General features: G+C 40.8%; 1 protein-coding gene across 6 annotated transcripts in view; it reads left to right on the plus strand.

The window, feature by feature from the left end:
* Positions 1-272: 272 nt before the first annotated feature.
* Positions 273-21,008, plus strand: part of egf (epidermal growth factor) — a 23,798-nt gene continuing 3,062 nt past the window's right edge. For 2 of the 6 annotated variants that reach the window (XR_008396912.1, XM_053682334.1), the window contains exons 1-21: positions 274-1,306; positions 3,957-4,156; positions 4,509-4,690; positions 7,733-7,960; positions 9,240-9,448; positions 9,769-9,870; positions 10,461-10,583; positions 10,737-10,859; positions 10,948-11,073; positions 11,804-11,940; positions 13,829-13,974; positions 14,937-15,041; positions 15,243-15,466; positions 16,011-16,178; positions 16,314-16,493; positions 16,705-16,818; positions 17,079-17,195; positions 17,589-17,714; positions 17,871-17,993; positions 18,707-18,875; positions 19,101-19,265. Coding sequence is in view for 5 of the 6 variants with exons in the window: in XM_053682334.1 (XP_053538309.1) it covers positions 1,135-1,306; positions 3,957-4,156; positions 4,509-4,690; positions 7,733-7,960; positions 9,240-9,448; positions 9,769-9,870; positions 10,461-10,583; positions 10,737-10,859; positions 10,948-11,073; positions 11,804-11,940; positions 13,829-13,974; positions 14,937-15,041; positions 15,243-15,466; positions 16,011-16,178; positions 16,314-16,493; positions 16,705-16,818; positions 17,079-17,195; positions 17,589-17,714; positions 17,871-17,993; positions 18,707-18,875; positions 19,101-19,265 (3,239 nt within the window). In the remaining variant the exon portion in view is untranslated. Of the gene's footprint in view, positions 1,307-3,956; positions 4,157-4,508; positions 4,691-7,732; positions 7,961-9,239; positions 9,449-9,768; positions 9,871-10,460; positions 10,584-10,736; positions 10,860-10,947; positions 11,074-11,803; positions 11,941-13,828; positions 13,975-14,936; positions 15,042-15,242; positions 15,467-16,010; positions 16,179-16,313; positions 16,494-16,704; positions 16,819-17,078; positions 17,196-17,588; positions 17,715-17,870; positions 17,994-18,706; positions 18,876-19,100; positions 19,266-21,008 lie in introns of those variants that run through there. The other 4 variants (XM_053682335.1, XM_053682337.1, XM_053682336.1 and 1 more) reach the window with 4 other exon arrangements.

Here is a 21,008-nt window from a genome sequence, read left to right on the forward strand (position 1 = left end):
ATGAGTACAACATTCAGATGTGTTATAAAAAAATAAATAAATAAAAACTAACAAGCCACGGTCACAAAAATTTAACTGAAATTGTAATATAATAATTACACACACACACACACACACACTCACACACACACACACATATATATATATATATATATATATATATATATATATATATATATATATATATATATATATATATATATATATATATATATATTATTATTATTATTTTATCTTATTTTAAATGCTCAGGGGTTGAATGCAGATTTTTTAAAATTCCTTGTTTAATTCTGTCAGGACAAAGTCGCACAGTCATGTACTTTTCCTGTCTGGTAATGTGGGAACACAGGGCTGCTGTTGTGTGTGTGCACATGCCATCGTATTTGTCCCTCAGCAGGAACAGCGATGTTGATGTGGATAACAATAATGCAGTCAGATGACCGGGTAAACAACAACAACAACATAAAAACAGCCAGGTCTGATAAAGTGCTCTTGTCCTGTGACCTGAACTTCTACAGTTTGGTTTAGTGCAGTGTTTGGGTCGAATAATGCAGGGAGCAGGCTTTTAGTGATAATATTTATGATTATGTATTTAATCGATTGTTTATTATATTTATCTACATGTCTGAAAGTAATTGAGTGAAAGAGGCCTGAATGTACTGCACTGGTCTGGTTTATAGAAGCGATTTTGGGTCCAAGCAATTGTCTCCTCTTATTGCATTGCATAACACACACACACACACACACACACACACACACACACACAGAGTTGTCGACAGTTTGTGCATTCTGAACACAGGTTCAGACTTTAACAGTGGAAGAAAAAGAGCACGCACTAGATATCAAAACCGAGCGCAGACGAACCTCGGCATGTGTCACATTCACCACTGGGCTGTCAGGAATTTCATACTTTGCTTCCAAAACAGTTAGAGGACACACAGAAGTGAGGGAGCGAGTGGAGAGAGTGAGAGCGTAGTGTTGAGAGTGTAGAAGTTTTGTCCTGACTGCTGTGGTATTGTCTCGCAGGTCTCTCCAGGTCATATACTATAGTGTTAGGTCACTATAGACTTGTCTGGCGTCCCCTCTCACTTTCACGCTCTCCTGACCCTCGTGGAGCAGACATGTGCGGAGGTCATGCCTGCCGTTTGTTCCCAGTGGAGACTGATCTCAGAGGCGCGTAAACGGCGAAGCAGGATTATGTTTTCGGGGAGATTAGCAGCGGTTTTATACCTGATTTTCTGGGTGGAGAACGGCCGCGCTGATACATCCACATCTTGCTGGATGGCGGGAAACCAGAGCTGTATGGGTGAGTAACATATACGCCTCAGTCTTCTGGTTAATCAGTCAGAAATAATCATAGATTTTGGTCAAACGTTGGCTTGAAGGAGTCCGACTTCTCTTAAGGGTTCTCTTAAGGTTTCTCCCTCATGTCGTCTCAGGGATTTTTCTTCACCGCTGTCACTTCTGTGATCTAAATCAACATCTGGAATTCTGTTAAACTGCTTTGTGATGATATCTACAGTATATAAATAAAATTTAACTGAATTTAATCACACTTAGGGTGTGTACTGACTGACTGACTATCAGGTGCTGGTCATTACAGGGAGATGACCAAAATGTTGGGACAGATTTACAGTATTATTCAAATAATCTAGAAACATCTAGAAAATCTTTTGTGTTTTGGAAACTGTAAAAGTTCCTGAATCAAACTGCTGTAGATCATTTTTGTTTGTTTGTTTGTTTGTTTGTTTGTTTGTTTGTTTGTTTTTCTGGTTTCTGGTTACGTAAACCAACTAAAATACATTGATCTTCCGTTTTGGATCAGACAGCGCTAAAATAAAGCGATAAAGTCATATAATGTTGAATAAAAAAACACATTTATATTGAAGATTATCACAGAAAATGACTTCAAACTTTACACACATCGAAAGTAAACACACCACGTGCTTTTCACGCACTTCAAGTTGTGAGAACACTGTCGCTAGGCAACTGGGAAACGCACACTCTTAGTTTGCTATCTCATAGCTGTTAAGTATTTTATACAAATATGTGAGGGCACAGTGGCAGTAGAAACCACATAAAACTATAGAGAGTACCAATGTTTTCCTCAGAAGTGTTGGGAGATTATTAAGAAAACACTTTGTATGAATAAAATTACACTAATTGCACTTAGCATAGCGCTAATGGAAATACCACGTGTTCTGTCATGTTAAGGAATGTCAACGTTGTGACATGACTAGTGACCTATCAGAAAAAAGATAGATAGATAGATAGATAGATAGATAGATAGATAGAGTGCCTTCCACTAATATTGGCACCCTTGGTAAATATGAGAAAAGAAAACTGAAAAATTGTTCACCAAAAGACTCTGCTCTCATGGATATCAAACAATTGAAAACAAAACACAGGTTTATCAAAAAATATTTGTTAAATATAGGTGTGCAATAATTATTGGCACCCTTTTAGTCAATACTTTGTGCTACGTCCCTCTGCCAAGATAACAGCTCTGAGTCTTCTCCTATAATGCCTGATGAGGTTGGAGAATACATGGCGAGGGATCTGAGAGCGTTCCTCCATACAGAATCTCTCCACATCCTTCACATTTGGAGGTCCACGCTGGTGGACTCTCCTCTTCAGTTCACCCCACAGGTTTTCTATGGGGTTCAGGTCAGGGGACTGGGATGGTCATGGCAGGACCTTGATTTTGTGGTCAGTAAACCATTTTTTATAATTTGTTCTTTGGTAAATTATAATAAAAAGTCGTGGTGCATCAGCAGATGATGGACTGGGTGATTCTGAAAGGTTCTTTCTGAAACGTGCTACACATCGTGTCGTACTGCGTTCTGCGTGTTCTCTGTTCTATTGCTCCAGCCTGGCAACACTGCACTGACCCTCCACAAAGCTTCCATTATCACACGGGTTGCTCGGGAAACGGCGGCTTTTCTTCCTCAGGACTCAGCGCTGTCTGTGAACTTCAGCCCATTACAGCGAGAAGCAGTGTGTCACTGAGTGACAGTAATTCAGCGTGAATGCTTTTTCAGGAAAAAGACAGTGTCACAAAATCTCTATCACCAAAGTAAACAGTGATTTGGTTATTCACCACAAAGCCTTTTGTTTACTGACGGTCCTTTTGTCGTTCAACACAAAGCCGCTCATGAATTTTAGTGGAAGTCCAAGATTTAGTGATTAGTGGAAGTCCAAGATTGTAGACCTCAGGGTGAGAAGACTAGAAGCTTGTAGACCTCTGGATGATAATGTCGAAGCTTGTGGATCTCCAGAGGAACATTGCAGGAGTTTATGGATCTCAGGTTTGCAGGATCACTTTGAAAATAAAATACCGATTAATCTTATTAGTTTAGGGAGGAGCCTTTATTTTATCGGGATTACAAACCTTAGTAATATTAAACATTAGACATCGTTTATTAATACAATAATTAGAAATAATGTTTCTAAGATCTATATTCTAATTTGCAAAAGTACTGCTTATCTTTATGGGATTTGATGTAATGTACGTAATGTTAATCCATCCATACATCCATCCATCTTCTACACCGCTTATCCTTTTCTTCAGGGTCACGCGAAACCTGCAGCCTATGCCAGGGAGCATGGGGCACAAGGCGGGGTACACCCTGGACAGGGTGCCAATCCATCGCAGGGCACAATCACATACACACCCACACACCCATTCATACACTTTGGACACGCCAGTCAGCCTACCATTGGACTGGGGGAGGAAACCGGAGTACCCGGAGGAAACCCCCGCAGCACGGGGAGAACATGCAAACTCCACACACACAGGGCCACGGTGGGAATCGAACCCCCGACCCTGGGGGTGTGAGGCGAACGTGCTAACCTAAGCCCCCGTGTGCTCACCGTAATGTTAATGTTAATGTTAATGTAAGAATGTTAATGTAAGCGTTATTAATGAAGTAACACTGATACGGTTTTGTGTAAAGATCCCGAGCCGTATCTGCTCGTTGGCCTCAGAAACGTCATCCTCCGGATCAACCTGGACGGCGGCGGCCAACAAAGGCTCGCGTCTGGTGTGGGAAACGCCGTCCTGATGGACTTCCACTACAGGGAGGGAAGAGTGTATTGGGTCGACACACACACAGGCGTCCTGAGTCGGGTCGACTTGGATGGGACCCACTCTCAGGTGATTTTAAAGATCTAATTATATGACAGAGGTCCATACAGTATGTGTTGGATTATGTTTAATTTCTTGCGAAATGGAAGAAAAGATGTGAATACAAACTGTGACAGTAACAATATGGAATAAAAGTGTAAAAATGTGCTCAATTCTGTCCGTTTCTGGAACCTCGAGCTTGAGAGAGCTCCATTTATATCAAAATCGTTTAAACTGATCATCATTGAGATGAACTGACATTTGTTTTACCCTTATATGAACGCAGGAGCAGCAGCCTTTGTGTAACGTACAGCTTTAGAAATTCTGTTAGGATTTATTTATCGTTGTTCGCGTCCTGAGAGAATTTGTCACATCTTTCTAGAAGCTTCTGTCACTGGGGAAAGGAATCTCAGGCCTGGCTGTGGACTGGAGAGAGAACTCGGTGTACTGGAGCAGCAGGAAAACAGGGACGATCCGGAGAGCGGACACAGACGGACACGACGTGAAAACCGTCCTGAGAGACCTGACTCGGCCGAGCAGCGTGGTTATTGATCCAAACGCAGGGTAAAAACAATCCTAATCCACATTCCAGTCCTTTATTTATTTTGTACCACAGCACTGTTGATTCATTTTCTATAACTGCAGCTCTGACTGTAGTGCAGCTGCAAATCACAGAATTATTTGCTAAATGGTAAATGGTCTGCACTTATATAGCGCTTTTTTAATCTTAGCAGTTCTACAAAGCGCTTTACACTGGCTCCCATTCACCCATTCACACACACACACACACACACACACACACCAATGGAAGCAGAGCTGACATGTAAGGCGCTAGCTTGCCATCGGGAGCAACTTAGGATTCAGTGTCTTGCCCAAGGACACTTTGGTATGTGGAGTCACGTGGACCAGGAGAAGAGTGGAAGCTTGCAGGGCTCTAGATGAGAAGACTGGATGCTTGTAGATCTCAGAATGAGAATCCTAGAAGCTCGTGGGCCTCAGGATAAGAAGAGTGGAAGCTTGTAGGCCTCAGAATGAGAAGAGTGGAAGCTTGTAGGTATCAGGAACTAACTTTTATTGTTCCACAACAATAAATGTAACTACAGATGGATAAAAAAGTATTATATGCCAGTCTTTGATCATTTGCTGTGGTAAAAGAGGAATATAACACTTGGTAACAGAAGGTAAACTCCTCTCTATCACACCATGCTGTCACTGATTAATTTACTATAATAGCACAACACACAGGAGTTTAGTCCTTTCACATAGCACAGTGTGTGTACAAAAGTGAAACCACACACTCACTTGTGTTTGCACATCCAGCTTGTCAAACAACGAGAGCCAAAAGGTCAGTGCAAATACCACGAAGTTTGTTTAAATCTTAAAAAACGAATCCTAGATGGCAGAGGACAAAAAAAAAAAAAAAAAAAAAAAAACTGAGAAAGAGTCTGAGGCCGTGTCCACGATTTCAAAACGAAAAGGTTTATCACAGTGTTGGTCTGGTTTTAACCACTGATAGCGCAGAAGATTTATCAGGACCGAAACCAGAAATACTCAAAATAAATAAATAAATAAAGCCTGTCTATCGTTCTGTGATTGGTCTCGTAGAGTCACATGATCTCTTTTACAACTGAACATGAGTGTATAATAATAAACACAACATTCCTTAATATAAGGTGTCGTACATTCACCCTGCATGCTTGGCTTCAGTGCAAAAAAATAAATAAATATTAGAAATAATAAAATAAAAATAAGAATAAATAGTGAAAAAAAAAAAATACTTTTTTACACAGCAGGTCAAAAATTCCAAATCACGTTTTCAACTTGGCATTTTGATTCAAATGATATACAAAAAAAAAAATGATTTTAAAAAATGATGATAATTCTAAAAAATAAAAAATGAAATTCTAGTTTAATATGATGTATATTTTTACATACCTATGATGAAAAACCTACATCGGGATATGAGTTAGCATTTCCAGCTAGTCAAGGAGGAAAATTCAGCACAAACACCCACAACCAAACAAGAGTGGATTAAAAAAAGTGTGGCAGTTTGTTGTTGTTGTTGTTGTTGTTGTTGTTGTTGTTGTTACTGTGATACAAAATCAGATACCTGTGGTAAATAAAAAGGCGCACATGAGTTAGCATATCTAGCTAGTCACACAAAAGATAAAAAGTTCAAATACTCACAACAACATGTGTAGTATTTGTTTAAATCTGGTTAAAGACTGAATCACACATGGCAGATGAGGAAACCGCCTGACGAGCAAACGGCTAAGAACCCTGTTAGCATGCTAGCATGATATGATAAGCTAGTGAGCTCTGGCACTTCAGACGGTCACATTTTTCCAGACGTGGCTGTCACGTAGATGTTAAATCTGCCTGTCTCACACAGACTGAGTCTTCTTCTGCTCACAGATATCTATCAATGTGCTGCTCGTCACTTGCTAACCAACACATTGGGTTAGCGGTTGGCTAGCACTTGGGCAACAGACAAACGTCAGAGGTGATGATTACGATGTGGTGTGTGTTTAAGCGCATTTGGTCGTGGGGTTTTTTTTTGTATCATCTACGACAAGAAGTTTATTTTGTTTTACTGAATGCAAATGAAGAACTGAAGAATTAACGCACAAAATTACGACTTAAATCTTATCAGAACATTTCTGGCAGGACGGGCGTGAAGGCAGCTTTATTTAAATGAGAAATAAGGTTTAATTTAATGCTGAGTTAGTCGTGGTATATTTAAGGGATTGCGTACGTTTCTGGGAAATATTTTCTCTCTACGCTCGTAACTAAATATACGCTAATATTAGCTGTTAGTACCTGACGAAATGTTATTATTGTTGTGTTTCGTTCACAATGGCAGCGTAGGCGGTGTTTTTAATAACGTTTATTTCATTTTAAAGGCAGGATTCGATTTTTTCAAGTACAGTATTGTGCTAGGTCAGTTATTGTGATACACTGTATATACTTATACGTTTAAACATAACGTGACCTTGCGTTCGCTCACAATTATGAAAATTAACGAAATTATACACTGTGGATGGTGAAAGGACAATAAAGTTGTTAAATTTAAATTGGTGAAAGTATTATAATATTAATATTCATTAATATCATAATAATGAATGCAATTTAAAATTAAGTAATTAAGAGAAATAGTGTGGGAATGATATTAAATGCATTAATATAATGATGAATTAAATAATGATACATTTAAAAAAAAAAACAATTAATGATGAAATAATTCTACAATTGCAAAATAATACATGTAGTGAATAATGAATTTATTTTAGCTGAAATTAAAAACTTTATCTCTTGTCATCTGTCTTCCTAATTGCTGTTTACTTTTATTTTTGTATTAATTAATAGATTTAGTCATGTTGTTTGTGTTTATTTTACTAAATGTGCAGGATACACAAATGAATGTGAAAATGATCGCAGGAAAATACCATATACCATGTGTTATAATCTATATTCCTCTCAGCCAATTAGAACTCACTGCACTGAATTCCTATTGGTGGAGAACAATGGCGTGTTGATCTCGTTTTAGTGACTGAACTAACTGACCTGTTGTAATAAGTAATAAGTAAATGTTTGTGATTATTATAGGTATGTGTTTTGGTTGTCGGCCGGCGTGACGTTCAGTATCCAGCGCTCGGATCTGACGGGAGCTCTGATCACCACGGTGCTGAAAACCCCGGACAGCATGTTGTGTTTGGCTGCTGATGCGGTGGACAGAAAGCTGTTCTGGATTCGGCACGGTGTGAACGGGCTCAGCACCCTCGGCTCCTGTGATTATAACGGCAACGGCGTTAACGTCATCAACCAGAGATTAAGGTGAGACTCGAGAACTGGAGCAAATCGTTTAATCAGATCACACATTCAGGTGAGAATGTCTGAGTCCAATCACAAGAACTGTTCACATAGTTATAAAAACATAATATATATATATTTTTAATTATTAGGCGCATAATTTTAGCGAATCAGTATCAGCTAATTAGTGTCTGAGAGATACAGCTTTATTATGACATAAGAGTAACGTATATGTATAGATCATTTTATAAATATATGTTTTGTTATTATATTATATTTATTGAACATATATATATATATATATACAGTGGGGGAAATACGTATTGAACGCGTCAACAACTTTATCAGTAAATATATTTCCAGTGAGGTTATTCACATGAAATATTGACCAGACATCAGTGTTAACTCAAGAAATCTGGAAATATGAAGACTTCACAACATTAAAGTCCATAAATAAAGTTATGTGTAATAAAGTGGAATGACACGGGAAAAAAGTATTGAACTTCCTACACTGCATATTTAATAAGATAAAAGGCCATTTAAAAAATGAAAACCTGTAAATAAAACCAGTAATTAAAGATCTTTAAGTCTCTGTACTCATTCACTACATCATCAATATATTGCTTGTAATAAAGACAAATTAAATTAAAAGTCCAGAAATACGTTATATGAATGAGTTAACAGATTAATCATTGTGAGAAAATGCATACTGAAAGCTGGGATTATTGCAGTTATTATTATTATTATTATTATTATTATTATTATTATTATTATTATTATTATTTTAAATAACGTCATACAATTTTAAAGTTTAATTATGCGTGTCATAAATAAAAAAGGAATCCTAATTTCACTGAAGTTTGGACTAAAACTAGTCTTTTAAAGGCTTTAATTGATTAAGATTGTATTCATTCTAAAAACTACATTACTGAAAGTATTTTAATTGATAAACAATTTTTTTTTTTTATTGGATAAATTGACAATAAATTAACAAATGCATGAAAAACAGCCATGTGTCATGTGCCATGTTGACATTTCACGTTCCAGTTAGCGGTTCATGCTAAGCGCATGCGCAGTGTAAATTTATCCATGCTGAAACTTTTCTTAGTACTTCACCAACACATCTGAGAGAAATGTTGATGTTTCCATTTTGTCTTTATGATTTAGCTAGCTAAATCATTTGGCTGAGTCATGTTCGGCGTCCATATTGCCCAGTTGCCTATCAACACAAATTTCACAATTTTTTGACGCCTATGGAAAACAGGAATTTACAAATTCGATTACCTCCCTCGTTGAAATCCAGCAGAAGAAAGTCTCCGAAGATGTCGCTTTTCTGGGATTACGTGTACGTGACAGACTCTGCGTCACAGAGTGTAATGAGAGTTAACAGGAACACGGGAGAACCTCCTGAGAAGGTGAACTCCAAAAAGATGCCGAGCGTTCCTGCTGACGTTAAAGTCATCCATCTGCGGAATCAGCCTGTGGTGGAAACCCGTGCTGCGTTCACTCCGGGTAAAACGTCTCACTTTTATTATCTCACTATATTCACTTATATTTTATCATCATCACTTCAGATCATCTTTACCAGCCTACCTGAAGGGGCGTCGGGAGAAAGAGTTTATCTGGTTGTTCTTCCCTTATACACTCCTGAGTCGGTTTCATACACACACACACACACACACACACACACACACACACACACACACTTGCTTTACACACTGCACTTCCTGGTAGAGCTGTGTGTATAATGAAGAGCGTTTTGTGACTAAATGCCTGATTTGCATTAAAACGTCATGTGCTCAATGTGTGTGTGTGTGTGTGTATGTGTGTAGTGTGTGAGACAGACGAGTGTGTGAATGTGTGTTCCAGCTCTAGCGGTCATTGTAAGTGCAAACCCGGCTTCGCGCTCAGCAAACACGGCGACTCCTGTGAAGGTAGTGTATAATAAATTCCTGAGCTGCATAAGACAGTAGATCCCGTTTCCCAGAACAGATTTTGGGGTTTGGAGGTTAAGTTTTTCTTTCTGTCTGAAAGTTCCGAGTCTGAGGAGATGAACCGCTCTCGGCCGAATTTCGAAATTTGTCTAAAAATGTCTAACATGATGTAAACACCAATGTTCATGCAATTACAATGACGCGATCCAGTGCTTGGACCCCGAAGATCACTGCTTGTATGTATGTTATGCAATGTTATTATTATTATTATTATTATTATTATTATTATTATTATTATTATTATATAGATACAAGCAATGATCTTTGAGGCACTATAATAATAATAATAATAATAATAATAATAATAATAATAATAATAATAATAATAATAATTCATATTTAACTGTAGTTCCTTTTTATCAGACTGTATACATGAATATTTTTTATTTTGTTGTAGTAACTTTATTCAATACATTTTTAATCATTTTTATTGCTGATATATTGAGATATTATTTTGTAACCGTTATTATAGCTATATTTGTGTAACACCGCAGTTACACTGTACACTGTGAACGTGGGACGTGTTTCAGATATAAACGAGTGTGCTTTGTGGAATCACGGCTGCTCTCTGGGGTGTGAGAACGTTCCGGGTTCTTATTTCTGCACCTGCCCTGAAGGATACGTTCTTCTGGCCGACCACAGAACCTGCAGAGGTGAGGATGTTATTATAACACACACACACACACACACACACACACACACACACACACACACACACGCTATACACTGAAGTTTTTAAATTGTTGTGATGATTGCTTTAAAACAGTAAATTTAAGGTGTGTGTGTGTGTGTGTGTGTGTGTGTAGAAATGAAACCATGTGTGGAGAATGGTACACTGTGTGAACACGCCTGCACACACACAGTAGAGGGCGATGTGTGTGTGTGTCCAGTTGGCTCCTCCCTACATCCTGATGGACGTTCCTGCACAGGTGCGTGGGTGCGTGGGTGCGTGTGTGTGTGTGTGTGTGTGTGTGTGTGTGTGTGTGCTGACTGAATCCCTGTTTCTGTTCATCTCAGGGTGTGTGTCTGTGGATCGAGGTGGCTGTAGTCAGGTGTGTGTGACGTTGTCGCCCGGGAGGTGGGAGTGTGAGTGCCAACCCGGATACCAACTACAGCCAGATGGCAAACAATGCAAAGCTCCAGGCAAGACCACATACACACACACACACATACACACACACACACACACACACACACACACACACACACACACACACACACACAGTCAGCCCTGTGAGATTTCATACACCATAACCCTGTCATAAACATGTTGTAAGATGTTGTGAAGCCACTTGAAAATAGTGAAATTTGCTTGGTGTCTAATGGTCCTAGTTGCTTAGCAACTCACAACCTACATTTCCTTGTTGCCTAGTGACTTCGAATTTCTGTTTGAACACAACATATTAAACCTGTCCGTGTTTGTGCATCATACAATACAACACCCAGTCAGGCCATGCAACAGTTTATCAGGTACATGCGTATGCTAGGTGGTGTACCTAATTTGCATATTCATAAAATCTAGATTTCCTACAGTATATTAAGCCCCGCCTCTCAAAGTCTAAAGGCTGAATATTAGAGGAAAGATAAAACTTTGTGGTGCAAAAATAATATCGTCCTACTTTAAACTCTGTAAATACAGACCGAACTAGACCCTGAAATGTCATAATGTTTTCAGATCATTTGCATATTCATAAGACCTGGATTTCTTCATAAAGGTTAGACGTGGGTTCCTTTATGCCTAAGTTTTTTTTATAGAACAGCCACATTAATAAGAAAATTAATATTCAGTATAGAAGAAAGGTAAGGTTTTCAGAGCATGTCTTTCTTTCTTTCTTTCTTTCTTTCTTTCTTTCTTTCTTTCTTTCTTTCTCAGGTCCTCCAGCATTGATGCTCTTTGCTAACATGGTGGACGTGAGGATCGTGAATGTAGATGGATCAGACAGCAGGAGTCTGATGAATGAATCTAAGCGATCCATCATGACTGTGGATTACGACCCTGTGCAGAACAGAGTATAACACACACACACACACACACACACACACACACACACACACGCATTACCTTTCTGAGGACCTTCCCCTGACATAAATATTGGCTAATTGATGAGAAGCTACACCTAATCGTAACACCCCTAAACATGACCTGTGTTACGCCCTCGCCGGCAGATGGCACTGCGGCGCGGCTTCTGAGTGCGCGCGTGCACGTAACCGAACTCTTATATATGGACACGCAACCTCTGTGTGTTTAAACAGTGGTTGATTTACTCCAGGTGTCTGTTTAATTATGTTGGTTATTTAAATCCCTCGTGTTACCGTGCACTTCGCGCAGTATTTATGTTGAATGAGTGTTGGAATGGTGAGCACGTTACGTGTGCTAAGCGGTCTTGTTTTCATGTCCTGTTCAGTTTCATGCCTCGCTTCCAGATTCTCGTTTTCCTGTCTAGACCACGTTTTCCTTGTTTATTGATTCACGTTTAAAATAAAGACTTTGATCTGCACCTGCTTCTGCTCAAGTCCCGTGTCGTGACAACCTGAATCTCAGTAACAAAAAAATTTAAGTTAAAATCTCCGTGTTTTTGTGAGGACCAGGTGATTATAAGGACATTTGACACTGTCCTATCATTGTGAGGACCTTCCTTTGACATAAATATTTCTGTAGGTAATTCGTTCTAAACCTAACCCTAATTCTAGCCTAAACTCAGAAACCAGAAGAAAATATTTTGTCTATTTTATAGTGTCAAATAAAAGCTGTAAAAACCATTTATTTTTGTGAGGACCTGGTGATTGTAAGGACATTTGACATGTGCCTATGATTGTGAGGAGCTATGTTTCTTTTTGGGGCCTCACTAAATACATTTAGACACACACACACACACACACACACACACACACATACACACGTGTAAGGGACTCACATCACTACACAGTCATGTGTGCCGCTAGTTCCCTCTTGTGGCCGGAACCTGCGACTACATCATCATGTCTTTCACTATGATTTTTTTCCCCCATTGTGAATAAAACACAACTAATATTTTTGTCATGTTTAACATCTCCAACAAGATATCATCATAATTCTTGAATATCTGTTTAACAGTATGTTCTTATTGAGTGAAGGCAGTAGAGAAGATAACACGTAACACACAGAGGAGTGATTTCCAGGCTCTTTCGTGCCGTTAGAGAAGAAGAGCGGAAATGAGGACGGTTTTTATTGAGAAATTTGACTCAACAAACCCACACATATCAGACAGTGGATGGAGTACGAGACAGGAAACCAGCTCGAAAAAGATCAACATAGTTTAATAACACAACACAATACAGAGTAAACTATATATATATATATATATATATATATATATATATATATATATATATATATATATATATATATATATATACATAAACTCTGTTGGGAATGAAAGGACGGTCCTTGAAGTTCAGGATTCCCTAGAGACTGATATTAACGTGATATTAACGTGATATTAACGTGAACGCAGCTCTTGTTATTAGGGCTGGACGATATGATGATTAATTATATCACAATACACTTATCATGATATCTTTTTATAACTTTTTTTTTTTTTAATTAAATATCAATCTGCTGAATCGATTAAGTGTTTTACTGTTTGAACTTTAGAAATTGTCAGATGTCCTCCTGCTCCATGTTCCTTTGCTTTTAGTCAATAAATAAAATCATAATTAAAATGTTAAAATGTTTATTTTTAAATGCAACACTGTATATTGTTATAAATATTGTGTATCGTATAATTGTAACATTGAAATATCAGGATATGATTTTTATTTGTCATGTCGCACAACCCTAGTGTTACTAGACTAGTTACTAGAGTTTGGACTTAGCTGTGTGTGTGTGTGTGTGTGTGTGTGTGTGTGTGTGGGTCAGGTGTATTTTGCTGATACTGAGCGTAGACAGATCGAGAGCGTGTCTGTAGATGGAGGTGAGACAGAAGTGCTGATCACGGATCTCGTCTCACCTGAGGGACTCGCTGTGGACTGGATCAACCGCAGACTGTACTGGACAGACCGAGGGTAAACACGGCTACACTGCAGGAGCGCACACACACCTCACACACACCTCACACACACCTCACACACACACCTCACACACACCTCACACACACCTCACACACACCTCACACACACCTCACACACACCTCACACACACACCTCACACACACCTCACACACACCTCACACACACACCTCACACACACACCTCACACACACCTCACACACACCTCACACACACCTCACACACACCTCACACACACACCTCACACACACCTCACACACACCTCACACACCTCACACACACCTCACACACATCTCACACACACCTCACACACACCTCACACACACCTCACACACACCTCACACACACACCTCACACACCTCACACACACCTCACACACATCTCACACACATCTCACACACACCTCACACACACCTCACACACACCTCACACACACCTCACACACACACCTCACACACCTCACACACACCTCACACACATCTCACACACACCTCACACACACCTCACACACCTCACACACACCTCACACACACCTCACACACACCTCACACACCTCACACACATCTCACACACACCTCACACACCTCACACACCTCACACACACCTCACACACACCTCACACACCTCACACACACCTCACACACCTCACACACACCTCACACACATCTCACACACACCTCACACACACCTCACACACCTCACACACACCTCACACACACCTCACACACACCTCACACACACCTCACACACCTCACACACACCTCACACACACCTCACACACACACCTCACACACACACCTCACACACACCTCACACACACCTCACACACACCTCACACACACCTCACACACACACCTCACACACACCTCACACACACCTCACACACATCTCACACACACCTCACACACATCTCACACACACCTCACACACCTGTGTTCATTTACTGCTCTGGGTTTCAGGGTGTCCTCGGTGTCTCGTAGCCGACTGAACGGTCTGGAGAGTACGGTGTTGATTCATGACAAGCTCCTGCAGCCAAGAGACGTGGCGGTTCACCCTCAAGCTCAGTGAGACTCACACACACACACACACACACACACACACACACACACACACACGCGCGCACCCACAAGTCCTCAGAATTTTTCTGGGGAAAAAAAGCCAAGTGTGAAAGCAGCCGTATGTAGAGGGGGAAAAACAGTTTGTGTGTGTGTGTGTGTGTGTGTGTGTGTGTGTGTGTGTGTGTGTGTATGTGTCTTTTTCTGTAGGAGGATATTCTGGACAGATGTGGGTTTCCCTGTGGCGGTATGGAGGGCAGGTCTGGATGGCGAGGACCGCACGGTGCTGATGGGTTCGGGACTCGTCTCTCCCTGCGGCATCACCGTCGATCACAACACACACACACTGTACTGGACTGACATCGGAGCTGGGAGCATCGGGTCAGCGGGACTGGACGGCTCGCACCGACACACACTCACACTCGAGCAAGTAGGTGAGGCTTTTCTAACACACACACACACACACACACACACACACACACACACACACACACACACACTAAGAGCCATAGACCCTCACACTATTTATTTAAACCTGTTTTTCTTTGCTCTTTTTTTCTGCAGTTCGTAAACATTCAGAACCTATACGGTACTCTAGAACCGGGGTTCTCCAGCGTGTTGCAGCCAGGGGAAGCGTTCCTCAGACCCGCTCAGTACAGATCACATATACAAACATGAGCATATAATAAACCATTTAAACATTAGACTCGTTATGTAAAGCTACAGAAATATTTCTGACTCATTTTTGGAGCTATCGAGCTTTTTAACATCAATTAAAAATAAACTTTAAAAATATTCATTATGATAATAAATAACTGATAAATTAATTAACATTATTTATTTACGTTTAAATCATGTGACCAGGTTAACCACTATAAGAATACGATATTCAATATGTACAGCAGTTAACTTCCTAATTGAGATGAGTGTGTGTGTGTGTGTGTGTGTGTGTGTGTGTGTGTGTGTGTGTGTGTGTAGGTCTTCCGTTCGACGTGGCGGTGTTTGAAGACACTCTGTGGTTCACTAACCGGGAAGATAATCACATTTATCATCTTGATAAAAGAACAGGAAGTGATGCGGAACAGCTCGGTGTAGATTCTGTTCAACCGGCTTCACTCGTTATAGTGCATCCTCTCATTAAACCAGGTACACACACACACACACACACACACACAGACACACACACACACACATACACCTACAGACAGACAGAAACAGAAAGACAGTGAAAAAGAAAGAGATAGATATTCATTGGTATGCCATGTTGTGTTTTTCTCTCAGGGGCGGACCTTTGTCTCCATGGAAACGGGGGGTGTTCCCAGCTGTGTGAAAGCAGGCTCGGATTGGTTCGTTGCTCCTGTCACTCGCAGCACGTCCTATCAGCTGACGGCAAAACTTGTCTTCACGTACAATCCTCATCCTCGTCTTCATCCTCATCCTCTTCTTCATCACCATCTACAGGTTGCTATAGTGACGGCTGTGTCTCAAATTACACACTGCGCTAGATTTTAAGACTTTTGCACTAGTACTGCTACCTGGGCATCTGTAGAGTCATAACACATCAGTAAAACTATCCATAATGCATAGCTAGAATTTTAATAGATTAGTGTGTGTGTGTGTGTGTGTGTGTGTGTGTGTGTGTGTGTGTGTGTGTGTGTGTGTTATATCACAGGGTCAGGTGATGGAGAATGGAGTGACCGAGTGAAGAATAAATCCCTAAACGATGAGAGTTCTCCTCTGTCTCTGTCCTCTGTTGGAGAACCCTTCACTGAGAAGATGGTGTCAGGTATGACGCTTCATACACACTACGTACACAATACAGCCGAACTTTAGAGGAGAACCACACGTGGGTCAGGGGTGCACATACTTTTAGCTGTCTCGTGTACACTACTACAGCGTCGTGTCATATTTATCTGTGAATCAGGAGAAGTGCATGTCTGACCACTGAGGATGAAAAACAGCTTGTGTGTGTGTGTGTGTGTGTGTGTGTGTGTGTGTGTGTGTGTGTGTGTTGGGGGGGTGATGATGTGTGTGTTCATTGTATAGATCAGGATGAGTGTTTCTCTCTGAGCTGTGATGTGAACGCGCAGTGTGTGCTGGAGGACGGAGGTTCAGTGTGTCGTTGTCTGATTGGCTTCACCGGAGACGGACAGCTCTGTATGGGTAAGTGTGTGTGTGTGTGTGTGTGTGTGTGTGTGTGTGTGTGTGTGTGTGTGTGTGTGTGTGTGTGTGAGTGTGTGTGTTAGCCATCTGTTGTCCTGTTTATCTAAACATGGTGGGTGTGTACAAATGTAATATATAAATAACCACCATATAAGTGTGTGTGTATTGTGTAATAGAGAAGAAGCATTACATATCATTGTTAATTAATTATTCATGATTTGTTCATAAATATTCATTATTGAATAATTGATCTGTCCATATGGAGAACCTGGTGCACTGAGGATAGTTCGTTGTGTATTTATTATTTATAAATTTCTTCTTTAAACGAACTAACCTTTAGTGTGTGCATGTGTGTGTGTGTGTGTGTGTGTGTGTGTGTGTGTGTGTGTGTAGATATTGATGAGTGTGTGACAGGTTTGGCGGAGTGTACCAGTCCTCAATCGGAGTGTGTAAATACACCAGGTGGATATTACTGTCACTGTGGAGTAGGGTTTAACACAGATGGACGCCACTGCATAGGTGAATGAACACACACACACACACACACACACACACACACACACACACACACACACACACACACACACTACACACTGGAGGTCCTGGTAGTGAACTGTTTTGGTTTTCTCTGACATGCTTGTGTGTGTGTGTGTGTGTGTGTGTGTGTGTGTACAGATGTAGATGAGTGCCGTTTGGAGCTGCACAGGTGTGATGTGAACGCCGTGTGTGTGAACACTCTGGGTGGATACGAGTGCAGGTGTAGAGTTGGATCCACGGGAACGGGATTCAGCTGCAGTGGTAAACTCTAGTTAACGCCGCACGCTCGAACTCTCAGTGAACGCTGCTTATAGACGCCGTTACGCCTGGGTCAGTGTTCTCATATTTACATCAAGTGCAGAGAGGGGGATTATGGGTAATCCCCGAGTGATCAAAGTGTGGTCGAGATACAGCTTCTGATCTAATTTTGGGTCGTTAAATTTGTGACATCATAACTTCTGAACAGATACGAATATAAAAGTTCTGTTGAGTCAGTTTAATGCGACTCTGTCCACTGATCATCTTACCCAATGTTGGTAAGAATCTGGACCAGGAGTAACAAAAAACTGAATAGTGTACGTTTCAACATGGTGAGTACTGTAACGGATGGAGTCTTACTGTACGACATGGACTGTGATCAGCATGAGGAGAATAATCTGATGAACTAAATTTCTTTTCTATAGGACAAAGTGTTCAACAATTATAACCATTTCAAAAGTGATTTTTTGAGCTAGTGGTGGCGCTATAGAGTTGGTCATAGATACGGTCATATCTATGAGTGTGCCAAAGTTGATCATTTTCCTACTTACGGTTCATAGAGCTGCCATAGACTCCCATTGGGGAAGAAGAAGAAGCAGAATATTCATAATAAGAAGCTAACAGATACAATAAGTGCCTACATTCGGTTCTTGACCCCTAATAATAATAGCCGCACCCAGGGTGGGTATTTAAATCAGATATGTTGTACTACACAGTGGAGCGTAGTGCTGCCCCCTCCAGGACGAGCTCCGCAACTCCACTCGACATGACGACTCCGCGGCTGCGTGGGGGCCTGGTGGAGATCTGTCCGTCCACACACGACTCCTACTGTCTCCACAACTCTGTGTGTTTCTACTTTCCCGAGATAGAGATTTACGCCTGCAAGTACGTTTAATTATAATGTACAGTAAAGAGAATAGAGAGAGAGAGAGAGAGAGAGAGAGAGAGAGAGAGAGCATGTAATACCAAGAATGAGCAGCAGATGGCAGTGTTGCTTTAAAAAAATAATAATAATAATAATAGTACTGTTATGATGGACTGTGTGTGTGTGTGTGTGTGTGTGTGTGTGTGTGTGTGTGTGTGTGTGCGTGCGTGTGCGTGCGTGTGTAGCTGTGTTCTAGGTTATATAGGAGAGCGTTGTCAGTACAATGATTTGGAGTGGTGGGATCTGCAGCAGGCCGAACAGGAGAAGAGGAGAAACGTCGCCATTGCTGTGTGCGTCACTTTACTCCTCCTGCTGCTGTCCATCACAGCCACCATCACCTACTGCTACAGGTAAAACAGGTCCCGCTAGAGGTACTGCTACAGATACCACAGGTACCGCTAGAGGTACTGCTACAGATACCACAGGTACCGCTAGAGGTACTGCTACAGATACCACAGGTACCGTTACAGATACCACAGGTACCGCTACAGATACCACAGGTACTGCTAGAGGTGTTTTATTCCTCTTATACAACAGCAATTTACCAACAATTAAAAATTTTATTCATTAAAGAATGACACATTATACTTTTTATCCGTTTATAGTTACATTGAATGTTCTGTGAAATGAGTTCCTGTTTTCACTTACGTTATAGCATCTATAAACACTCGCTCCCTCTCCAGTCCTCTCTCTTTATTCTCTCTCTCTATTCTCTCTCTTTATTCTCTCTCTCTATTCTCTCTCTCTATTCTCTCTCTCTTTATTCTCTCTCTCTTTATTCTCTCTCTTTAATCTCTCTCTCTATTCTCTCTCTTTATTCTCTCTCTCTCTTTAATCTCTCTCTTTATTCTCTCTCTCTATTCTCTCTCTCTATTCTCTCTCTTTATTCTCTCTCTATTCTCTCTCTCTATTCTCTCTCTTTATTCCCTCTCTTTATTCCCTCTCTCTATTCTCTCTCTTTATTCCCTCTCTCTATTCCCTCTCTCTATTCTCTCTCTTTATTCTCTCTCTCTCTTTAATCTCTCTCTTTATTCCCTCTCTCTATTCCCTCTCTCTATTCTCTCTCTATTCTCTCTCTATTCTCTCTCTCTATTCTCTCTCTCTATTCTCTCTCTATTCTCTCTCTCTATTCTCTCTCTATTCTCTCTCTCTATTCTCTCTTGTTGAGAGTGTTAGAGTGAAACAGTAGAGGAGTGTAAACTGTGTGATGAAGATGTTGAAAATGTAAAGTTTCAGCTTCACCTCTGACTGTTACACAGCGCTGACACTGGAGACTCCTTCCGTACACGTTATCAACGATTACATACGTTTTTTGATCAGTTTATGTGGAGCATCCGTTCGCTGTGAACGAGCCGTTACTATAGAAACGATAACGTATCAGCACGAGCGCATTAATATAAACCTGCGCTACTATCTGATCTGCTGTTATAGAGAACTAATCACCACCTTCTGACCAATCAGGACCAACCAGAACTCCGCAGCGCCGTGGTGTAAATGGAGCTAAAGAGAAAACAGGGTGTTTGGTATCTATTTGAAAATAAATGTTGGTGTAAGAAGAAGGTTTGGTTTGTGCTGATGAGACTGAACTCTACAGCAGGGTTCAGTGTGTGTGATTCTCTCGCCCTGCGTTTATGCGCGTGTTTAGACCGAGCAGAACGGCGGCACGCTTTCAATTACACGCTTGGTTTAGTGTGTACTACAGCAATTACGCATCAGGATGGAGCAAGATGGAGGCTGTTGGTCTAAAGCTGCGTTTAAACGCGACACAGCTCGCCATTTTTACGTCTCAAATTGCTTTTCGCACTTGGCTGCTTGGAGCGTCTTTAGCCATTTTTTTTAATCTATGTCTATCACACACACACACACACACACACACACACACACACACACACACACAGAGATGTTAGCTAATGCATGACGTGATCTACACGGAGCTCTGCTTTATTCTAAAGCCCATTATCAGCCTCAGGTGAACAGACGAGTCACGCTCATCATAACCCAGTCTACACCAGAGTAATAGAGCCACTTATCATGTGTGTGTGTGTGTGTGTGTGTGTGTGTGTGTGTGTGTGTGTGTGCTGAGTGCTGGTGTG

The sequence above is a fragment of the Ictalurus punctatus genome, chromosome 8 (assembly GCF_001660625.3).
Source record: "Ictalurus punctatus breed USDA103 chromosome 8, Coco_2.0, whole genome shotgun sequence".
Taxonomy (NCBI): Eukaryota; Metazoa; Chordata; class Actinopteri; order Siluriformes; family Ictaluridae; genus Ictalurus; species Ictalurus punctatus.